Source organism: Labeo rohita, chromosome 24 (genome assembly GCF_022985175.1).
Source record: "Labeo rohita strain BAU-BD-2019 chromosome 24, IGBB_LRoh.1.0, whole genome shotgun sequence".
Classification (NCBI taxonomy): Eukaryota; Metazoa; Chordata; class Actinopteri; order Cypriniformes; family Cyprinidae; genus Labeo; species Labeo rohita.
The window spans coordinates 14,423,982-14,440,349 of record NC_066892.1 but is presented as its reverse complement, the minus strand read 5'-3'; the positions used below and the strand labels follow the sequence as shown (position 1 = coordinate 14,440,349).

The 16,368-nt window shown below is 32.3% G+C and overlaps 1 protein-coding gene across 1 annotated transcript in view; it reads right to left on the bottom strand.

Annotated features, from left to right (window-relative positions):
- Positions 1–16,368, bottom strand: part of ctdspla (CTD (carboxy-terminal domain, RNA polymerase II, polypeptide A) small phosphatase-like a) — a 55,863-nt gene that overhangs the window by 20,489 nt on the left and 19,006 nt on the right. Inside the window, 2 exon segments of the mRNA XM_051097992.1 lie at positions 3,367–3,399; positions 6,524–6,681. Of these exon segments, the coding sequence (XP_050953949.1) occupies positions 3,367–3,399; positions 6,524–6,681 (191 nt within the window).

Below are 16,368 nucleotides of genomic sequence, written 5' to 3'. Positions count from 1 at the left end.
TCACTAGATTCCCAACTTAACCTTTGCCCCAATCCAGACACTTTCAAAACGCATTAGAGAGAAGATACTGAAAGCCTGACATCATGCAGTTGACATTTTCAGTCATTAGTGTCAGCCAGTCAGAGCGGGAAGATCTGGAAGCAGGCAGTGAGACATTCCCAGCTGTCATCTTAGAAAACACCAGCGGATGCGAGGTTTGATTACAATTACTGTGAGAATTAAAACTCCTGCCAGCGTTTTCTCAGCGTGGATGCTCGGTTTTTGCTGAGCAGGCAGAGGCAGGTGGAGTGCGTTTCAGGATTTGGGTCTCCCCTATCTCAGACTCAGTGTGAAGGCCTGGCTCAGATCAGCAAACCTCTCCGCACGCTCTTCCTCTAGCAGGTGCAGTGTGGGATGATTTGACTTTTTGAGACTGCTGTTGTCCTAAAGTACAGCTTATTGCTATCAGCACTACCAGTCTCCTAATTACCTAAACCATATGACTCTATAACCAGGATTAAGGACAAAATAAAATTGCATTCGCAACACATTTAAAGGGATAGCACACTTAAAATGAAAATTCTGACGACTCGTTTCACTTATGTTGTTTAAGAATTGTAAGGAATCCCATTTCTGTCACTGAATAAAAAATAAAAAAAGGTAACTGCATGTCTTTATCTTGCAAATCTGACTTTTTTCCCTCCAAATTGTGAGATTTAAACTCCCCAATTGCAAGTTATAAAGTCATAAATAAAGTAATAAACCCGCAATTGCAAGAAATAATATCAGAATTCGCAATTCTGAATTTTTTTTCTAAGAAATGTGAGATATAAACTTGTAAATGGGAGTTATAAAGTCAGAATTGCGATATAAAAACTCGCAATTGCAAGTTATAATGTCTGAACTGTGAGTTTTTAATCTCTATCTATTATAAAGGCAGAAATGCAAGATAAAAACTCACATTTGTGAGAAATAGAGGATAAAAACTTGCAATTCTGACTTTTTTCTCAAAATTTTGACATAAACTCAAAATTGCGAGTCATAAAGTCAGAATTGTGAGATAAAAACTCACAAATGTGAGAAATAGTCAGAATTGCAAGATAAAAACTTTATCTTTTAAAAATATTAATTGCGAGAAATAAACAATATGATATTCTGACTTTTTTTTCCCTCACATTTACGACTTTTTTCTCAGAATTGTGAGATATAAAGTCGCAAGTGTGAGTTATAAAGTCAGAATTGTGAGTTTTTATCTCTATCTGTTATAAAGGCAGAAATTTATGATAAAAACTCACATTTGCAAGACATTGGGAGAATTGTGAGATAAAAACTTGCAACTGTGAGAAAAAAAAAAGTCAGAATTGCAAGATAAACTCACAATTGTCAGAAATAATGGATAAAAACGTGCAATTCTGACATTTTTTCCTCACAATTCCGACTTTTGTTTTCTTAGAATTGTGAGATATAAACTTGCAATTGCGAGTTATAAAGTTAGAATTGTGAGATAACTGCGTAACTCCGAGAAATAAAGTCCGAACTGCTAGGTAAAAACAAAAGCCAGAATGGCAAAATAAACTCACAACTGTGAGAAATAAAGGACAAAAATTTAGACTTTTTTTTAATCTCAAAATTCCGACTTTTTTTCTTAGAAATGAATATAAACTCGCAATTGCGAGTTATAAAGTCAGAATTGCAAGATAAAAACTTGCAATTGCGATAACTAAACAATAAAAACTTGCAATTCCGACATTTTTCCTCACAATTCCAACTTTTTTCTCGGAATTGGGAGATATAAACTCGCAACTGTGAGTTATAAAGTCAGAATTGTGAGTTTTAATCTCTATCTGTTATAAAGGCAGAATTGCACGATAAACTCGCAGTTGCGAAAAATAAAGGATAAAAATGAGCAATTCTCACTTTCTTTCCTCAGAATTATGCAGTTGTGAGTTATAAAGTCAGAAATGCAAAATAAAAACTCGCAACTGCAAGAAACAAAGGATAAAAAGTGCAATTCTCACTTTTTTCTCACAATTGTTACTTTTTTCCTCAGAATTATGAAATAAAAACTCACAATTGCCAGTTATAAAGTCAGAATTGCAAGATGAAAACTCTAAATTGCAAGAAATACATTCAGAATTGCAAGATAAAAACTTGTAATTACGAGAAATAATTTTTTTAATAACAGACTTTCTCGCAATTCCAAGTTTATAGCTCGCAATCCTGACTTTGTGAGATATAAACTCATAATTGCAAGTTCTAAAGTCCAATTCTGAGGGGGAAAAAGCAGAATTTCCTGTTTATATCTCATAATTCTGACTTCATTTCTTAAGAAAAAGGTCAGAAAAATAAAATAAAGTCAAGAAAAGAAGCTTAGAGTTTATATTTCACAATTTTGACTGTATAACTCGCAATTACAATTGTATCTCTCAATACTGAGAAAAAAAACTGAAGATGTAAACTTTCAATGGCAAGAAAAAAAGTCAGAATTGTGAAAAAGCTGCAATTACCTTTTTTAAATTATTTTTATTTTTTAATTAAGTGGCAGAAATGGCCTTCCATACAATTGACTATTGGGAAAAACTGTAAAAAATTCTTCCAAATATCATTTGTGTTCCACAGAAGAAAAAACAGGTTTGGAATGACATAAAAGTGAGCAAACGATGACAGAATTTTCAATTTAGGTGAACTATCCGTTTAACTTACATTTTGAATTGTAAGTGAAATATAATACTCAATTGGAAATAATCAAGGGCAGTTTGTGGATTTGTTTTCATCATAAATGGCTATGATATTTTGACATTAACGTTAATATTTTCGCCTCACCCATGCTGCTTAGGCTTTGTCAGTAGAAAAACCAACATCAAAGGCTATTACATTTTGATGAAAGATTACTCTATTTCCTTTGGAATAATGTGCAATGATATGGAAAATAAGACCAGAGATATTTACTGAAGTACTGATTTCGATCAAAGCATTTTGATGTGATCTGAGCTGTGTGTAAGCTTTTTTTGTAATGAATTAAAGTAGATGCAGGCAAAAAAATAAAAAATAAAACTGCACTAAAGGACTGTACAAGTCATTACAAAACATTTTGCTATGGTAAGTCATAGACTAATGTCAAACAACATGAAAATAAGCCACTTTTTGTCAAATCTATTCAATACGTTTGTCACAGTATCAAATGTTTAATCAATTGAAAGCCCAAGGTTTAAATCGTACTGTCATTTATGCACAATACGTGGCTGTTTTCCAAGATGCTGCATACTTTATGTAAAGTGGAGTAGAAGCTTAATGCATCCCAGAAAAATGAAGCCAGGCAGGTTTCTCTCAAGAGACAAAAATATATGCATAAGCATGCAGGCAAAATAAAAAAAGAATAATACATACACTGGGAATAGGGATGACCTGGACCTGATCACACTGAGAAACAAAACCAGATAGAAAGAGAGAAAAAAAAAGAAAGAAAGAAAACAAAACGGAGGGATAAGAATCATCAAAAAGAAAAAAAAACACACACAAGCACAACAAACACGACACTGTGAAAGCAAACATTGCAACAGAGATTACGAACAGTTGTACATTATTATTACATGACTAAGACAGACAGACATGCTGATAAAATCACATCCTTGTTCACAACATAATCCTGCCAGGATTCTCTCTGTAAGGGCTGTAGAACACATGGGTTTCGTTTAAAGTGTCTGTGGGTCTAAAACGGGGCTGCTTCGAGCGCATGCACATGTAAAATAACAGGACATTCCTCTGCAGATCGCGAGTCATTTGCAGGCAAACACTGGCGGTAATGCGATCTGATTCACATCCATTTATAGCTGCCTGTACCTGCTTTGGCAGCACACATGAGTGTTTGTGGAGCGCTGTGGCTTAAAGTTTCGCCACGGACAGTGAGGTCATTTCACACGGTACGCTGCCCAGCGTTTGTGTGTGTGTTTGGATGAGTGCAAGAGACAAAGAAAAAGAACAAGAAAGAGAAAATACACTAAATAATCGGTACAAGACACTAAATGTGCTGAAAAGACTCTACAACATTCACTGTAAAAGTGCAGTCTGTTATTTCTGGGTAATATTGCGCCAGTGTTCTTGGTGAACAAGAAGTCTTACGTGAACAAAAGTGTCTGATAAAAGGGGTTTACCAAGATAAAGCGAGAAGTATTCAGCTGGTCATGTGATGTCAACATGGCAGCCCCCATGAGGTGGCCTGCTCCGTGTAAAATTAAACAGCTTTTATTAGGCTCTTTGTGATGAGTGTGAATAAAACAGGAAAAAAATAAAATAATAACAAAACCAAATAATAAAAAATAAAACAAGCAAAATAAAATAACATAAAACTAAATAATAAAAAATAAAATACATAAAATAAAACAAAAATAAGAAAAAACAATAACAAAACTAAATAATAAAAACTAAATAAAATAAAATAAAACAAAACAAGAAAAAACTACATAAAACTAATAAAAAATAAAAAAACAGAAAACAAAAAAAAAAATTAAACAAAATTTTAAAAAAAATGAAAAAACAAAACAAGAATCAAAAAATAAAATAAAATAAAATACCTAAAACAAAACAAAATAAAAAAAGATAACATCAAACTAAATAAATCAAAAATAAAATAAAATAAACAAAACAAATTAAACAACAAAGCAAACAAAAACATAAAAGTAAATAATCAAAAATAAAATACATAAAACTAAATAAAACAAACCAAAACAAAAATAAAATAACAAAATGAAATAATCAAAAATAAAATAAAACACAAAATAAAACAAAACAAAACAAAAAAACCCAAATAACAAAACTAAATAATTAAAAATAATACATAAAATAACACAAAAACAAGAAAAAGACACAACTAAAAAATAAAAAATACAGAATAAAACGAAATAAACCAAAAAACCCATAAAACGAAATTGAAATAAAACACAAAAAACAAAAAAACAAACTAAATAAATACAATACATAAAATAAAAAATTTGATAATATAAAACTAAAAAATAAAATAAAATAAAACAAAAAAAACAACATAAAACTAAAATCAAACAAAAAATAAAACATCTAAAACAAAACAAAAACGAAGATTAAATCAAACTAAATAATCCAAAATAAAATAAACAAAACATAATAAAAAACAAAACAAAAAATAAAATAACATAAAACTAAATATCTAATATAAAACAAAACAAAAAACAAGAATGAATAAGATAACATAAAACTAAATAATCCCAAATTAAATACTAAATAAAACTAAATAAAACAAAAACTAAACAAAAAATAAAATAAAATAAATAATCAAAAATAAAACAAAAACAAACACAAGAAACAAAAAAAAAAACAAGAAAAAAATAAAATAACAAAACTAAATATAATACAAAATAAAACAAGAAAAAAATCTAATAAAACAAAAAACAAAACAAAACAAAATCATTAAAAAATAAAATATACATTAAAAAAAAATAATAATAATAATAATAAAATGCCCCTTGATTTATGGTAAAAGAACTGTCACACAGGGATGTCACACAGTACATGACATGTTTATACCATCCCAGTGTAAAGTTTTATTGCTAAAATAAAAAACGTTGCCCTTTTACAGCTCTGGAATATTTTTTGAGTTCTTGGTTGTGTTTTCTTCAAGTATGAATTTTGTCTCAGTTGTGTCTTCTAAAATTACTTAAAAGAAATAAAAACAGAAATAGGCATGTTAAAATGAATTAGCTCATTACTGACTATTGATTCCACTCAGACTAGTTTGAGAATTTTTCTCAGTACAACATTCTGAAAATCAAGAGCACAAGTCTCAATTTGATTTTGCTTCCTAGAAGAAACAACCTAGATAAAAGATCTAATTTGTGCTTTTGACTTTTCAACATGGTGACCTGTTTTGCATAATTACTTCATTAACCTTATAACAGCGTAGACGACATGCAAACAGACAACACTATCAGCAGGCGCAATGCAGCTGAAGTCTATTCCCCTTTAAGTCTACAAAGCCAATGGGAGAAAGAGAAAGAAAAATAAAGAAAAAGAAAAAGAAGGAGGGGAAGGAACAAACTGGGCAGCAAGTAATCAATCACACAAGACACACACTTTATTGGAATTAAAGAAGCAGTTCAGGAATGTGAGAGAGAGAGAGAGAGAGAGAGAGAGAGAGAGAGAGAGAGTGTGTGTGTATGTGGGTGGGTGGAAATTGAAGAATGTGTGTGAGGGGAAACGGGCCCATCATTTCTAGAACTGGATGGTAAACATCACGGCGGGTTCACCAAGTTCGGAACAGCTGGAAAACTTTGCGGTATGGACACGGGAACAGCGTGCACAGAGCCTGCATTCGGGCGCAGCTCGCAAACAAGGAAAAAAAAAAAACTCAGCTAAACCGAGAGAAAAAGAGCTAAGTTTGCTAATAAGCAGACTTTATTCTGAGCTGGAACGACATTAGCAATTCAAACGCAGAAAACGCTCCAATTTCATGCATCCATTGCCGAAGATTTGCACGCCGTTAAAACTGTCGTTAGAGAAATAAATGAGGCCTCACCTTCGGAGGGCTGCTGTTCTCCTCGGCAGGTGGAGGGAGGGAGCAGGTCTTGTTGTTGGTGGCTGGTGGTTCCGCATTATAGTCCCGGAAACAGCAGAAGAAGGGACTAAAGATACTTCTGTTCCTGTGTTTCTTTAAACTGCTGTTGGACTGGGAGACTGTGACAGAGAAAAACACACACACACACCACACGTTGGTCACTGCAATGCACAAACTGTTCAAAACATCTGGGGCTTTACCTTCCCTGCCCTGTAACTTAAAACCCGTCGGCCTCGCGTACAGCGCGCATTCACGAAGGAGGTCGTAACGAGTGAAAAAACAACGGTCTGTTGGAGTTTGCTTATTGGTTACCGTGCACGGCTCACATGACCGAACGAGTGTGCAAACAGCTCCTTTTTTGTATTATGGTACACAGAACGCGTCTCCATGGGCGACTCTGTCACCTTTGCCCCCTGCGCTTGCACGCCTGCTGTTCTGTGATTGCATTCCGTGCATACAACAGCACGTCATCGTGCACAGCAATATGTCTCAAGTACAGTTACACAACCTGCTTTAAAAGCCCTCTATCTGATGAAAAAAGCAGACATTGTAAATGCTGAATGTGAGGAAGATATGATTAAGATGATGCCGGTTGGTCTAAAATGTGGTGTGAAATTAAATCAAATTTTAAAAATGTCCCCTTTTTTGCAAAAGAACTGTTTGCATAATCCCAAGGTTTGCACAGTTCCCTTCTCAACAAAACAAAATAAAACAAAAATGTCCTCTTCATTGTAAAAGACATCAGTCAAGGTTCACACAATCCCAAAATAAAAAAAACAGTCTTTGTCATATAAAATATTATACATTTTAAAAACAAAAAGCAAAAATAGCAAAACAAAACAACTAATGATTAAGATGACTGAGTGCACATGTGCATGAACATATACATGATGTCAAGGGTTACAGTAAAATAATAAAATAATAAAATAAAATAAAATAAACAGTCTGCATAAAGCCAATTTTTTGCACAGTCTGAAAATAAAGAGACCTTTTCAACAAATCAAAACAAAAAAAGTCCTTTTTATTGTAAAAGGCATCTCTCAAATTTTGCATAATAAAGGAAATAAAGGAAATCAGATAAAACAAAACATTACAAATTTTAAAAAACAAAACAAAACAAACAAAACAAAACAAAAACAAAACAAAACAAATGACTAGGCTGATGGCAGTGGGTCTAAAATCGAGTGTACATATGCAAGAACATATGCATGATGTCAAGGGTCAGAATAAAATAAAATAAAATAATTTAAAAAATAATAAAATAGAATAAAGTCATCTTTATTGTACAAGAACAGTCTGCATAGTCCCAAAAAAGGAAGAGTCTTTTATTAACAAAACAAAAACAAAACAAAAAAATGGCCTCTTTATTGTAAAAGTCACATACAGTTTCACTCAAAATAAAGGAAAAGCCATTTTACATAAAACAAAACATTAAACATATTAAAAACAAAAAGCAAAACAAACAAAACGACAAAATAAAAACAAATAGTATGTCCTCTTTATTGTAAAAAAAAAAAACACTCACAGAAAGTTTGCATGATCCCAAAATAAAAATAAAATCCTTTTCAAACTAAACAAAAACACACACAAAAAAGTTTTAGTGTTAAACCAAGTCTCACAATGTTTGCTCGATCCCCAAAAAAGGAAGAGCCTTTTTTCAAACAAAACCAAACAAAACAAAACCAAAAACATCCTCTTTATTGTAAAAGAAGTCAAATAAGGTTTAAACTCTTCAACTGGAAGAGCCTTTTTCAAATAAAACAAAACAAAATAAACAAAACAAAATTGATAAATAAAACAAAACATTAAATATTTTAAAAATAAAAAGCAAAACAAAGAAAACAAAATAAAAAAAATAGTGTCCTCTTAATTGTAAAAGAACACTTACAGAGGGTTTGCATGATCCCAAAATAAAAAAAAAAATAATAAAAAAAATTCAAACAAAAAACACACATCAAAACAAAAATGTCTTCCTTCTTGTAAAAGTCTCACATGGTTTGCACAGTCCCCAAAGAGACTTTTTTTCCAAAACAACAACAAAAATATATATTATGTCCTCTTTGTTACAGAACAGTCACAGAAGGTTTGCATGATCCCCAAATAAATGAAGAGCCTTTTCAAACAAAACTAAATATTTTGTACTCTTTGTTGTAAAAGATCAGTCACAGAAGGTTTGCATGATCCCAAAATAAAGACCCTTTTTTCAAACAAAACTAAGCTAAACTAAACAAAAAAACACTAAACAAAAAACAAAATATTATGTCCTCTTTGTAAAAGATCAGTCACAGAAGGTCTGCATGATCCCAAAATAATTGATGAGCCTTTTTTCAAACAAAACAAAACAAACAAACAAAAAACAATGTCTTCTTTGTTGTAGAAAAATAGCCACAGAAGGTTTGCATGATCCCCAAATAAATGAAAGAAATTACACAAAAATAAATGTCCTTATTGTTAAAAAAAAGTCTGACAAGGTTTGCAGCCTTTTTTCAAACAAAACAATAAAACAAAAAACAAATATTATGTCCTCTTTGTTGTAAAAGCAGAATCACATAAGGTTTGTAGACCCCAAAATAAAGAAAGTTGTTTTTTCAAACAAAACAAAACAAAATAAAAAAACTCAAAACAGCAGCTCTCCTTTTAAAGTAACCCATCTGCCCGTCTCACAATAACATTCTGGTTATGCACACATATGTGCTTTCTATTTTGCCTAGTAACTGCAGGAAGTACACAAACAGCACTATGAAAAGAAATACTGAATATTTGCGAGCCTACATCACTTGGTTGCACTCCAGTTGATTGCTGGGTAATAAACAGAAAGGCTGGATGACAAAAACTGGCTCTCCATAGGTGATCTAATGAGGCATGCAGGCCAAGGTATTGTTATTGGAAGAACAGGTCGCTCTTGACAGCAGCAGACGCTTGGCAAAATAGAGGGGGTAAGCAAAACATTTGGAAAATGTGTATTTTTATATTTTTTCTGTTAAACTGAGTAACAACAGGCTCAATCACTGATGACTGAGTTGTCGCTCTAGATGTGTCTTTCTAGTCATACTGCTATCTTGTGACCTGCTGCGTGTTAAAGTGGCACAGTACAGATAGGGTTTCACGCTATCCAGGTCAGTCGTGAGGGCCAAGTGCTCTCATTGTCGCAGTAATGCCTGTTGTTACTGCAGCTTAAAGTGGCAACAATCAGCCAATTATACACTTTCATTAAATCAAGAACTAGTGCAGTACAGTCTTTTAGCAGGAAAACTCTTTTAGTGCATGTATGTTAAAGGGAAAGCTCAACCAAAAATGACCCACTCTATCGTGAACGTGCGTACGTCAGTTAACGGAAGCTAGGGATTACGGTTTATAGAGTTAAATATTTATATTTTTCTTACAAAAATGCATCAATTCACTTAAGAAGGCCTTTATTAAGACCCCAGAGCGGAGTGGAGTACTTTTTATGATGGATGGATGCACTTTATCAGACTTCAAAAACTCAACACCCATTCACTGCCATTATAAAGCTTAGAAGAGCCAGAATATTTTTTAATACAACTCTGATTGTTTTCGTCTGAAAGAAAGTCATATACCAGAGTTCGTATAGATACTGTAAAATGAAATTTCAGGGCTTTTTTTAAGAACTACTTTTTTGATTTTTAAGGACTTTAATCAGAGATCTCACTTATCAAACAATGATTTCAAAGTAAAACCAGTTAATTTTCTTAAGAGATTTGTACTTGTGTATAATTTCTTTTTTTTTTTTTGTTGTTTTTATATCTGTACTGCCGTAATGGTTTGGTGTTTTCTATTGTTTAATAATATATTTTTTTTAATTAAAAAAAAAAAAAAAAAAGATTTGTGAAACCACTCCGAAATCTCAATCTAAAACAAATGATTCATGATACATGCTCTGAAGTCCCGAACTGAATAAAATTATTTGTGAACCTGCATCTAAGTCTCATTCTGAAACAAATGATTCACTCTCCATGCTCCAAAGTTCTGATGTGAAGCAAAAGATTCACAAACCTGCTCTGAAGTTCCATTCTAAATCAAATGATCTGTGATATGCGCTCCGAAGTCCAAAACTGAATCAAATGATTCGCGAACCTGCACCGAAGTCTCAATCTGAATCAAGTGATCCGGGATCCATGCTCAAAAGTTTCTATGTGAAGCAAAAGATTTGTGAACCTGCTCCGAAGTTCCAATCTAAATCAAAAGATTTGTGATATGCGCTCCGAAGTCCGAAACTGAATCAAATGATTTGCGAACCTGCACCGAAGTCTCAATCTGAATCAAGTGATCCGGGATCCAAGCTCAAAAGTTTCTATGTGAAGCAAAAGATTTGTGAACCTGCTCCGAAGTTCCAATCTAAATCAAAAGATTTGTGATATGCGCTCCGAAGTCCAAAACTGAATCAAATGATTTGCGAACCTGCACCGAAGTCTCAATCTGAATCAAGTGATCCGGGATCCACGCTTCAAAGTTCTGATGTGAAGCAAAGATTCACGAACCCGCTCCAAAGTTCCAATTTAGTTTAGTTCCAATCTAAAAATTTTATGATTATATGCTAAATGGGTTCACTTGAATGTGTATTTTATCTAATTATGTGAGGTTTGTGTTTCTCTGAAACTTTTTGTGCTGTTGATGGTCTTGGCCAGGTACAGTATGTCTTGTTCGAAAGCTTTTAAATCTCAGCGTGTCTAACCTCCTTACATAAAGGTTAAATAAAAATAAAAAAACCAGTGAGCCAAACGGGTCTCAATCTCATAATGGAAGAAGCATTAGGGTAATAGCTTACAGCATCTGTCTGATTACTGCTATTGGAAAACACATAAGGTCACATCAGACCACGAGGAAATCCGCTTCCTGCGGCCCTGTACAGCTTGATGAGCTTGACAAGAACTCAGTCCAGCCCAAGTACTTCAGTCCGTATGATGATCCCCAAACAACAAGCTTTGGCTAGAACCATTATTAACCACCTGTATGAGTACAACAGGTCACTTGCTTCTATTTTCAGAAGTGACTGCATTAAAGGTGCATTAAAAAAACTGCATTACTCCATTAACCAGTGTCACATGATCCTTCAGAAATCGTTCTAATATGCTGATTTATCAGTTTTATTATAAAAGTAAAATAAAACAAAACTGTATGGAAGAAGCTGAAAAAAAAAAACTGTATGGAAGAACCTTAAAATAAAATAAAATAAAATAAAATAAAATAAAATAAAATAAAATAAAATAAAATAAAATAAAATAAAATAAAATAAAATAAAACTGTATGGAAGAAGCTTAAAATAAAATAAAATAAAATAAAGCTGTACGGAAGAATCATAAAATAAAATAAAGCAAAATAAATAAAGCAAATTAAAATAAAATACAGTACAATAAAATAAAATATAATATAATAAAATAACTGTATGGAAGAAGCTTAAAATAAAATAAAACTATGGAAGAAGCTTAAAACAAAATAAATGAAATTACATGAAATAAACTAAACTAAAGTAAAGTAAAATACAGTACAGTAAAATAAAACATAATAAAATAAAATAACTGTACGGAAGAAGCTTAAAATAAAAAAAAGAAAATAAAACTGTATGGAAGAAGCCTAAAATAAAATAAAATAAAATAAAATAAAATACAGTACAGTAAAATAAAATATAACAAAAAATAAAATAACTTTATGGAACAAGCTTAAAATAAAATAAAACTGTATGGAAGAAGCTTAAAATAAAATAAATTAAGTGAAATGAAATAAACTAAACTATACTAAACTAAACTAAAATACAGTACAGTAAAATAAAATACAATGAAATAAAAGAACTGTACAGAAGAAGCTTAAAAAAATAAAATAAAATAAAGTTAAATAAACTAAACTAAACTAAACTACAGTACAATAAAATAAAATAAAATAACTGTATGGAAGAAACTTGGAAGAAACTTAAAAAAATAAAATAAAATAAAACCATATGGAAGCAGCTTAAAATAAAATAAAATAAATGAAATAAAATGAACTAAACTAAACTAAAATAACTGCATGGAAGAAGCCTAAAGTAAAATAAAATACAATAGCTGTACAAAAGAAGCTTAAAATAAAATAATACTAAAATAAAATAAAATAAAACTATGGAAGAAGCCTAAAATAAAATAAAACAAAACAGTACTGTACAAAAGAAGCTTAAAATAAAATTAAATAAAAGCTTTTATTCTGGTATTTTGCAGAAAAAAAGAACAGTCACACAAGCAGCAAGTGTCTATAAACAGACTGTAAGGTGCTTGTGAGAAACTAATTTGAGGGGCGTCTCCAAAGAAAGAAGACAGAGGCACTAGACCCTCTGATTTTCTATCTAACTATAATTACCTGTCAGTTGACAAGCTGGGCTGTGAGGCATAACGAGATGTAAACGAGCCGAACGACCTTCCGCACAGAAACGCTACTCAGAGGGTGATTTAATAGAGTATTTTAAAACATAATTGCACTGTTGAACAAAGTTCTCAGGCTTATTATAATAACTAAGTAACTAAGTCTACTGAGAATACACAGTCTGTCATAACACACGGTACGATCCAACCTCTGCGCTCACGTTCCCAAAACACCGTTCCGGAGCGATCCCTCCCTCCTGGGCCTCCATTTTGAGGCTGTTGGTATTTTCCCGCCTTGATCGTCTGCCCTGCACGGCAGTCTAATAATATGCAGGTGGGAAGGACGCCAGAGGGAGGGAGGTGGGCCAGTGCGATGAAGCCTGTACCCTGCAGCAGCCCCCTGAACAACCCTCTGTCCAACACAAACAGGGTTTTCTCCACACGCGCACACACAAACATACCCATCTAAAAACATATTCTCTGGCTGACCACAGGAATGTGGCTGGAGTCGGTTTGCATGGCCGTGCCGTCCCTGCTACAGTGTGAAGAAGTGTTGTGTATTCTATTCAAATTCAACTCACTCCACACACTGTAGTTAACAGATGTCTGTATTCATGAATGCAAGCATTTGTCTAACAAAGCAGAGATTAGGCTGCACGATTAATCAACATAAATCCAAAATGGCGCTAAGGCTTAGCGTGATTATCATATTACTAAAAATGCCATTTAATTAAATGAGCTGCATATTTCAGAGTGAAGCACGGCAGTGTGTTCTTTTACACGACAGACGTTCACGATCCTGTTTTCAGCGTCTCAGAGCGTCTTGGTTCCTAGTAAATCTATGCATGTGTTGCGAGTTCGGATCGTTTATGATGTTTGGGAACACAACATGTGCCAACCATCTCCCTAAACATGTAATTATAAACCGCCTGTCGTCAACAAAACATTATTATTTTGTTACATACTAGATTTGTATATTTTACTGTGTAATACTACAATAGTAATACTGTTTAATATCAGAATAGTAACTTCACAGTTGTACTGTCCCATAATAACAATATTAGTAATAATAATTATTAATATTATCATCACTAGTATTATTGTTGTTATTATTAATATTATTTTGTTAAATACCATTTTTGTTATATTTTACTGTGAAATATTACAATAGTAATACTGGTTAATATCAGAATACTAATTTCACTGTTGTACTGTGCCATAATAATAGTAATAATATTAATAATAATTTCGTTAAATACTAATTTTATTTTACTGTGAAATATTACAATAGTGATACTGTTTATACTGTTTAATATCAGAATAGTAATTTCACAGCTGTACTGTGCCTTAACAACAATAATTATCATTATATTATCGTTATTAATATTTTGTTAAATACTAGATTTTTATATTTTAATGTGAAATTTACAATAGTAATACTGTTTAATATCAGAATAGTAATTTCACAGTTGTACTGTGCCATGATGATGATGATAATAATAATAATATTAATAATAATATTTGTTTATTTTGCTGTGAAATGTTACAATAGTAAAACTGTTTAATATCAGAATAGTAATTTCAAAGTTGTACTGTGCCATAACAACAATAATAATATTATTAATAATAATAATAATAAAATTATTATTATTATTATTTTGTAACATACTACATTTTTATATTTTCCTGTGACATATTACAATACTAATACTGTTTAATATCAGAATAGTAATTTCACAGTTTTACTGTGTGATAATAATAATAATAATAATCATAAATATATATTTTTAATACTAGGTTTTTTTTATTTACTGTGAAATATTACAATAGTAATATTTATGCCATAATACTAATTATCATTTTCATTAAATACTAGATTTTTATATTTTAATGTGAAATATCACAAAAGTAATAGTTTAATTTCAAAATAGTAATTTCACAGGTGCACTGTGCCAAAATAATAATAATAATAATAATAATAATAATAATAAATGAATGTGAAATATTATAATAGCAATACTGTTTAATGTGTTTTTTATTTAGTAACAATAATCATAATAAAAATATTATTATTATAGTCATTGTACAGTATAATCACAAGGTTTCTGGCAACAAACCTGGAGATTTTTTTTTTTTTCACAAATTTACAAAAAAGTTTGCTTTTGTTATTTTATTGCTGAAAAAAGAGAGAGAGAGAGAGAGAGAGACTGATGATTAGTCTATGTTGTTTTAGTGAAGCCACTTAAAGTCTTCACTTTGGTTTTATGTAATTCTTATTTTATAATTCTTATATAATATTTTTATTTCGTTCCAATAATAATAATCATAATAAAATAATAATAATAATAATAATAATAGTAGTAGTAGTATTATAGTCATTATATATAATCACAAAGCTTCTGGCCACAAACCACAAGCCTTTAAAAATCGATTTTGCCCAAATCGTGCAGATGGTGTAGAAATACTAAATAAAAAACTCAGAATCCTGCAGACAACAAATGACAGAAAACCAAGTCTACAAAGGCCTGACGTTCCAAAAACACTGACGTTTGACTGACAGCTGTCTTTTTGGAAAATCACACTGCACAGAAACACAAACGCACAGGGAAATCACGAGCTGCGAAGACAAATTCTAGCAATTTTCTTCCCCTGTCTGCAGTTTCCAGGTTAGCAAACAGAACTGAAGTTTTGTTTTCATCGTGTGAGGACCATTCCCACAGCAAGTGAGGTAATCCGATGCAGAGCGGTCACATGGGTGGGCACGGTCTCTTTGCTCTCCCAGCCGGAAGAGGAACGCACAGGAAATTCCTTGCATTCCTGACAGGAAGAGATAATAACCCTTTGACCCACAGCGTGGAAAAATGCCCATCTGCAAAGAACACAGACCCCCAGCTTCATTACAGGGGTCAGAGTGGTCTGTGTGTTGGAGGGGAGAGTGGCGTGAAGGAAATGGGGAAAAGGTTAAAGAAGAGAGGGATACAGAAGCAGAGAGAAGGTCGGGTTAAGCGTCAAACGCCCGCTCAGTTGTTGCTTTAATAATTAAGATGGTCAGGAACACAGGAATTCACAACAGCAGTTCACAAATCTGTTTGCGGTCTTGTTCCGAAAGCTGATACGAAAGGAAAAATGAGAAAGAGATTAACTGTACACCCCCTTTACACTGTATCATTTTACTCAAACAATCTGTGTTGTCTTAGTGAAGCCAATTGCTGAAATCTTCCTTCCGGCTAGTTCCTAAACTAATCAGCAAGATGAGTTGTGAAGATCCATGTCTTACATCATAGGTTTTTAAATGTTTGCATATTCGGTGTGCAGCTCACGTTGTCGCTCTCAGGTCTGCAAGGATGATGTAAACCAGAGGACATCAGAGAGCCAAGACAGCCGACTGATGAAGACATAAATGACTGTTGACTGTCTACGGAACCATTCCTGTCATCTGTAGAAAACTGGGGCGTTTCC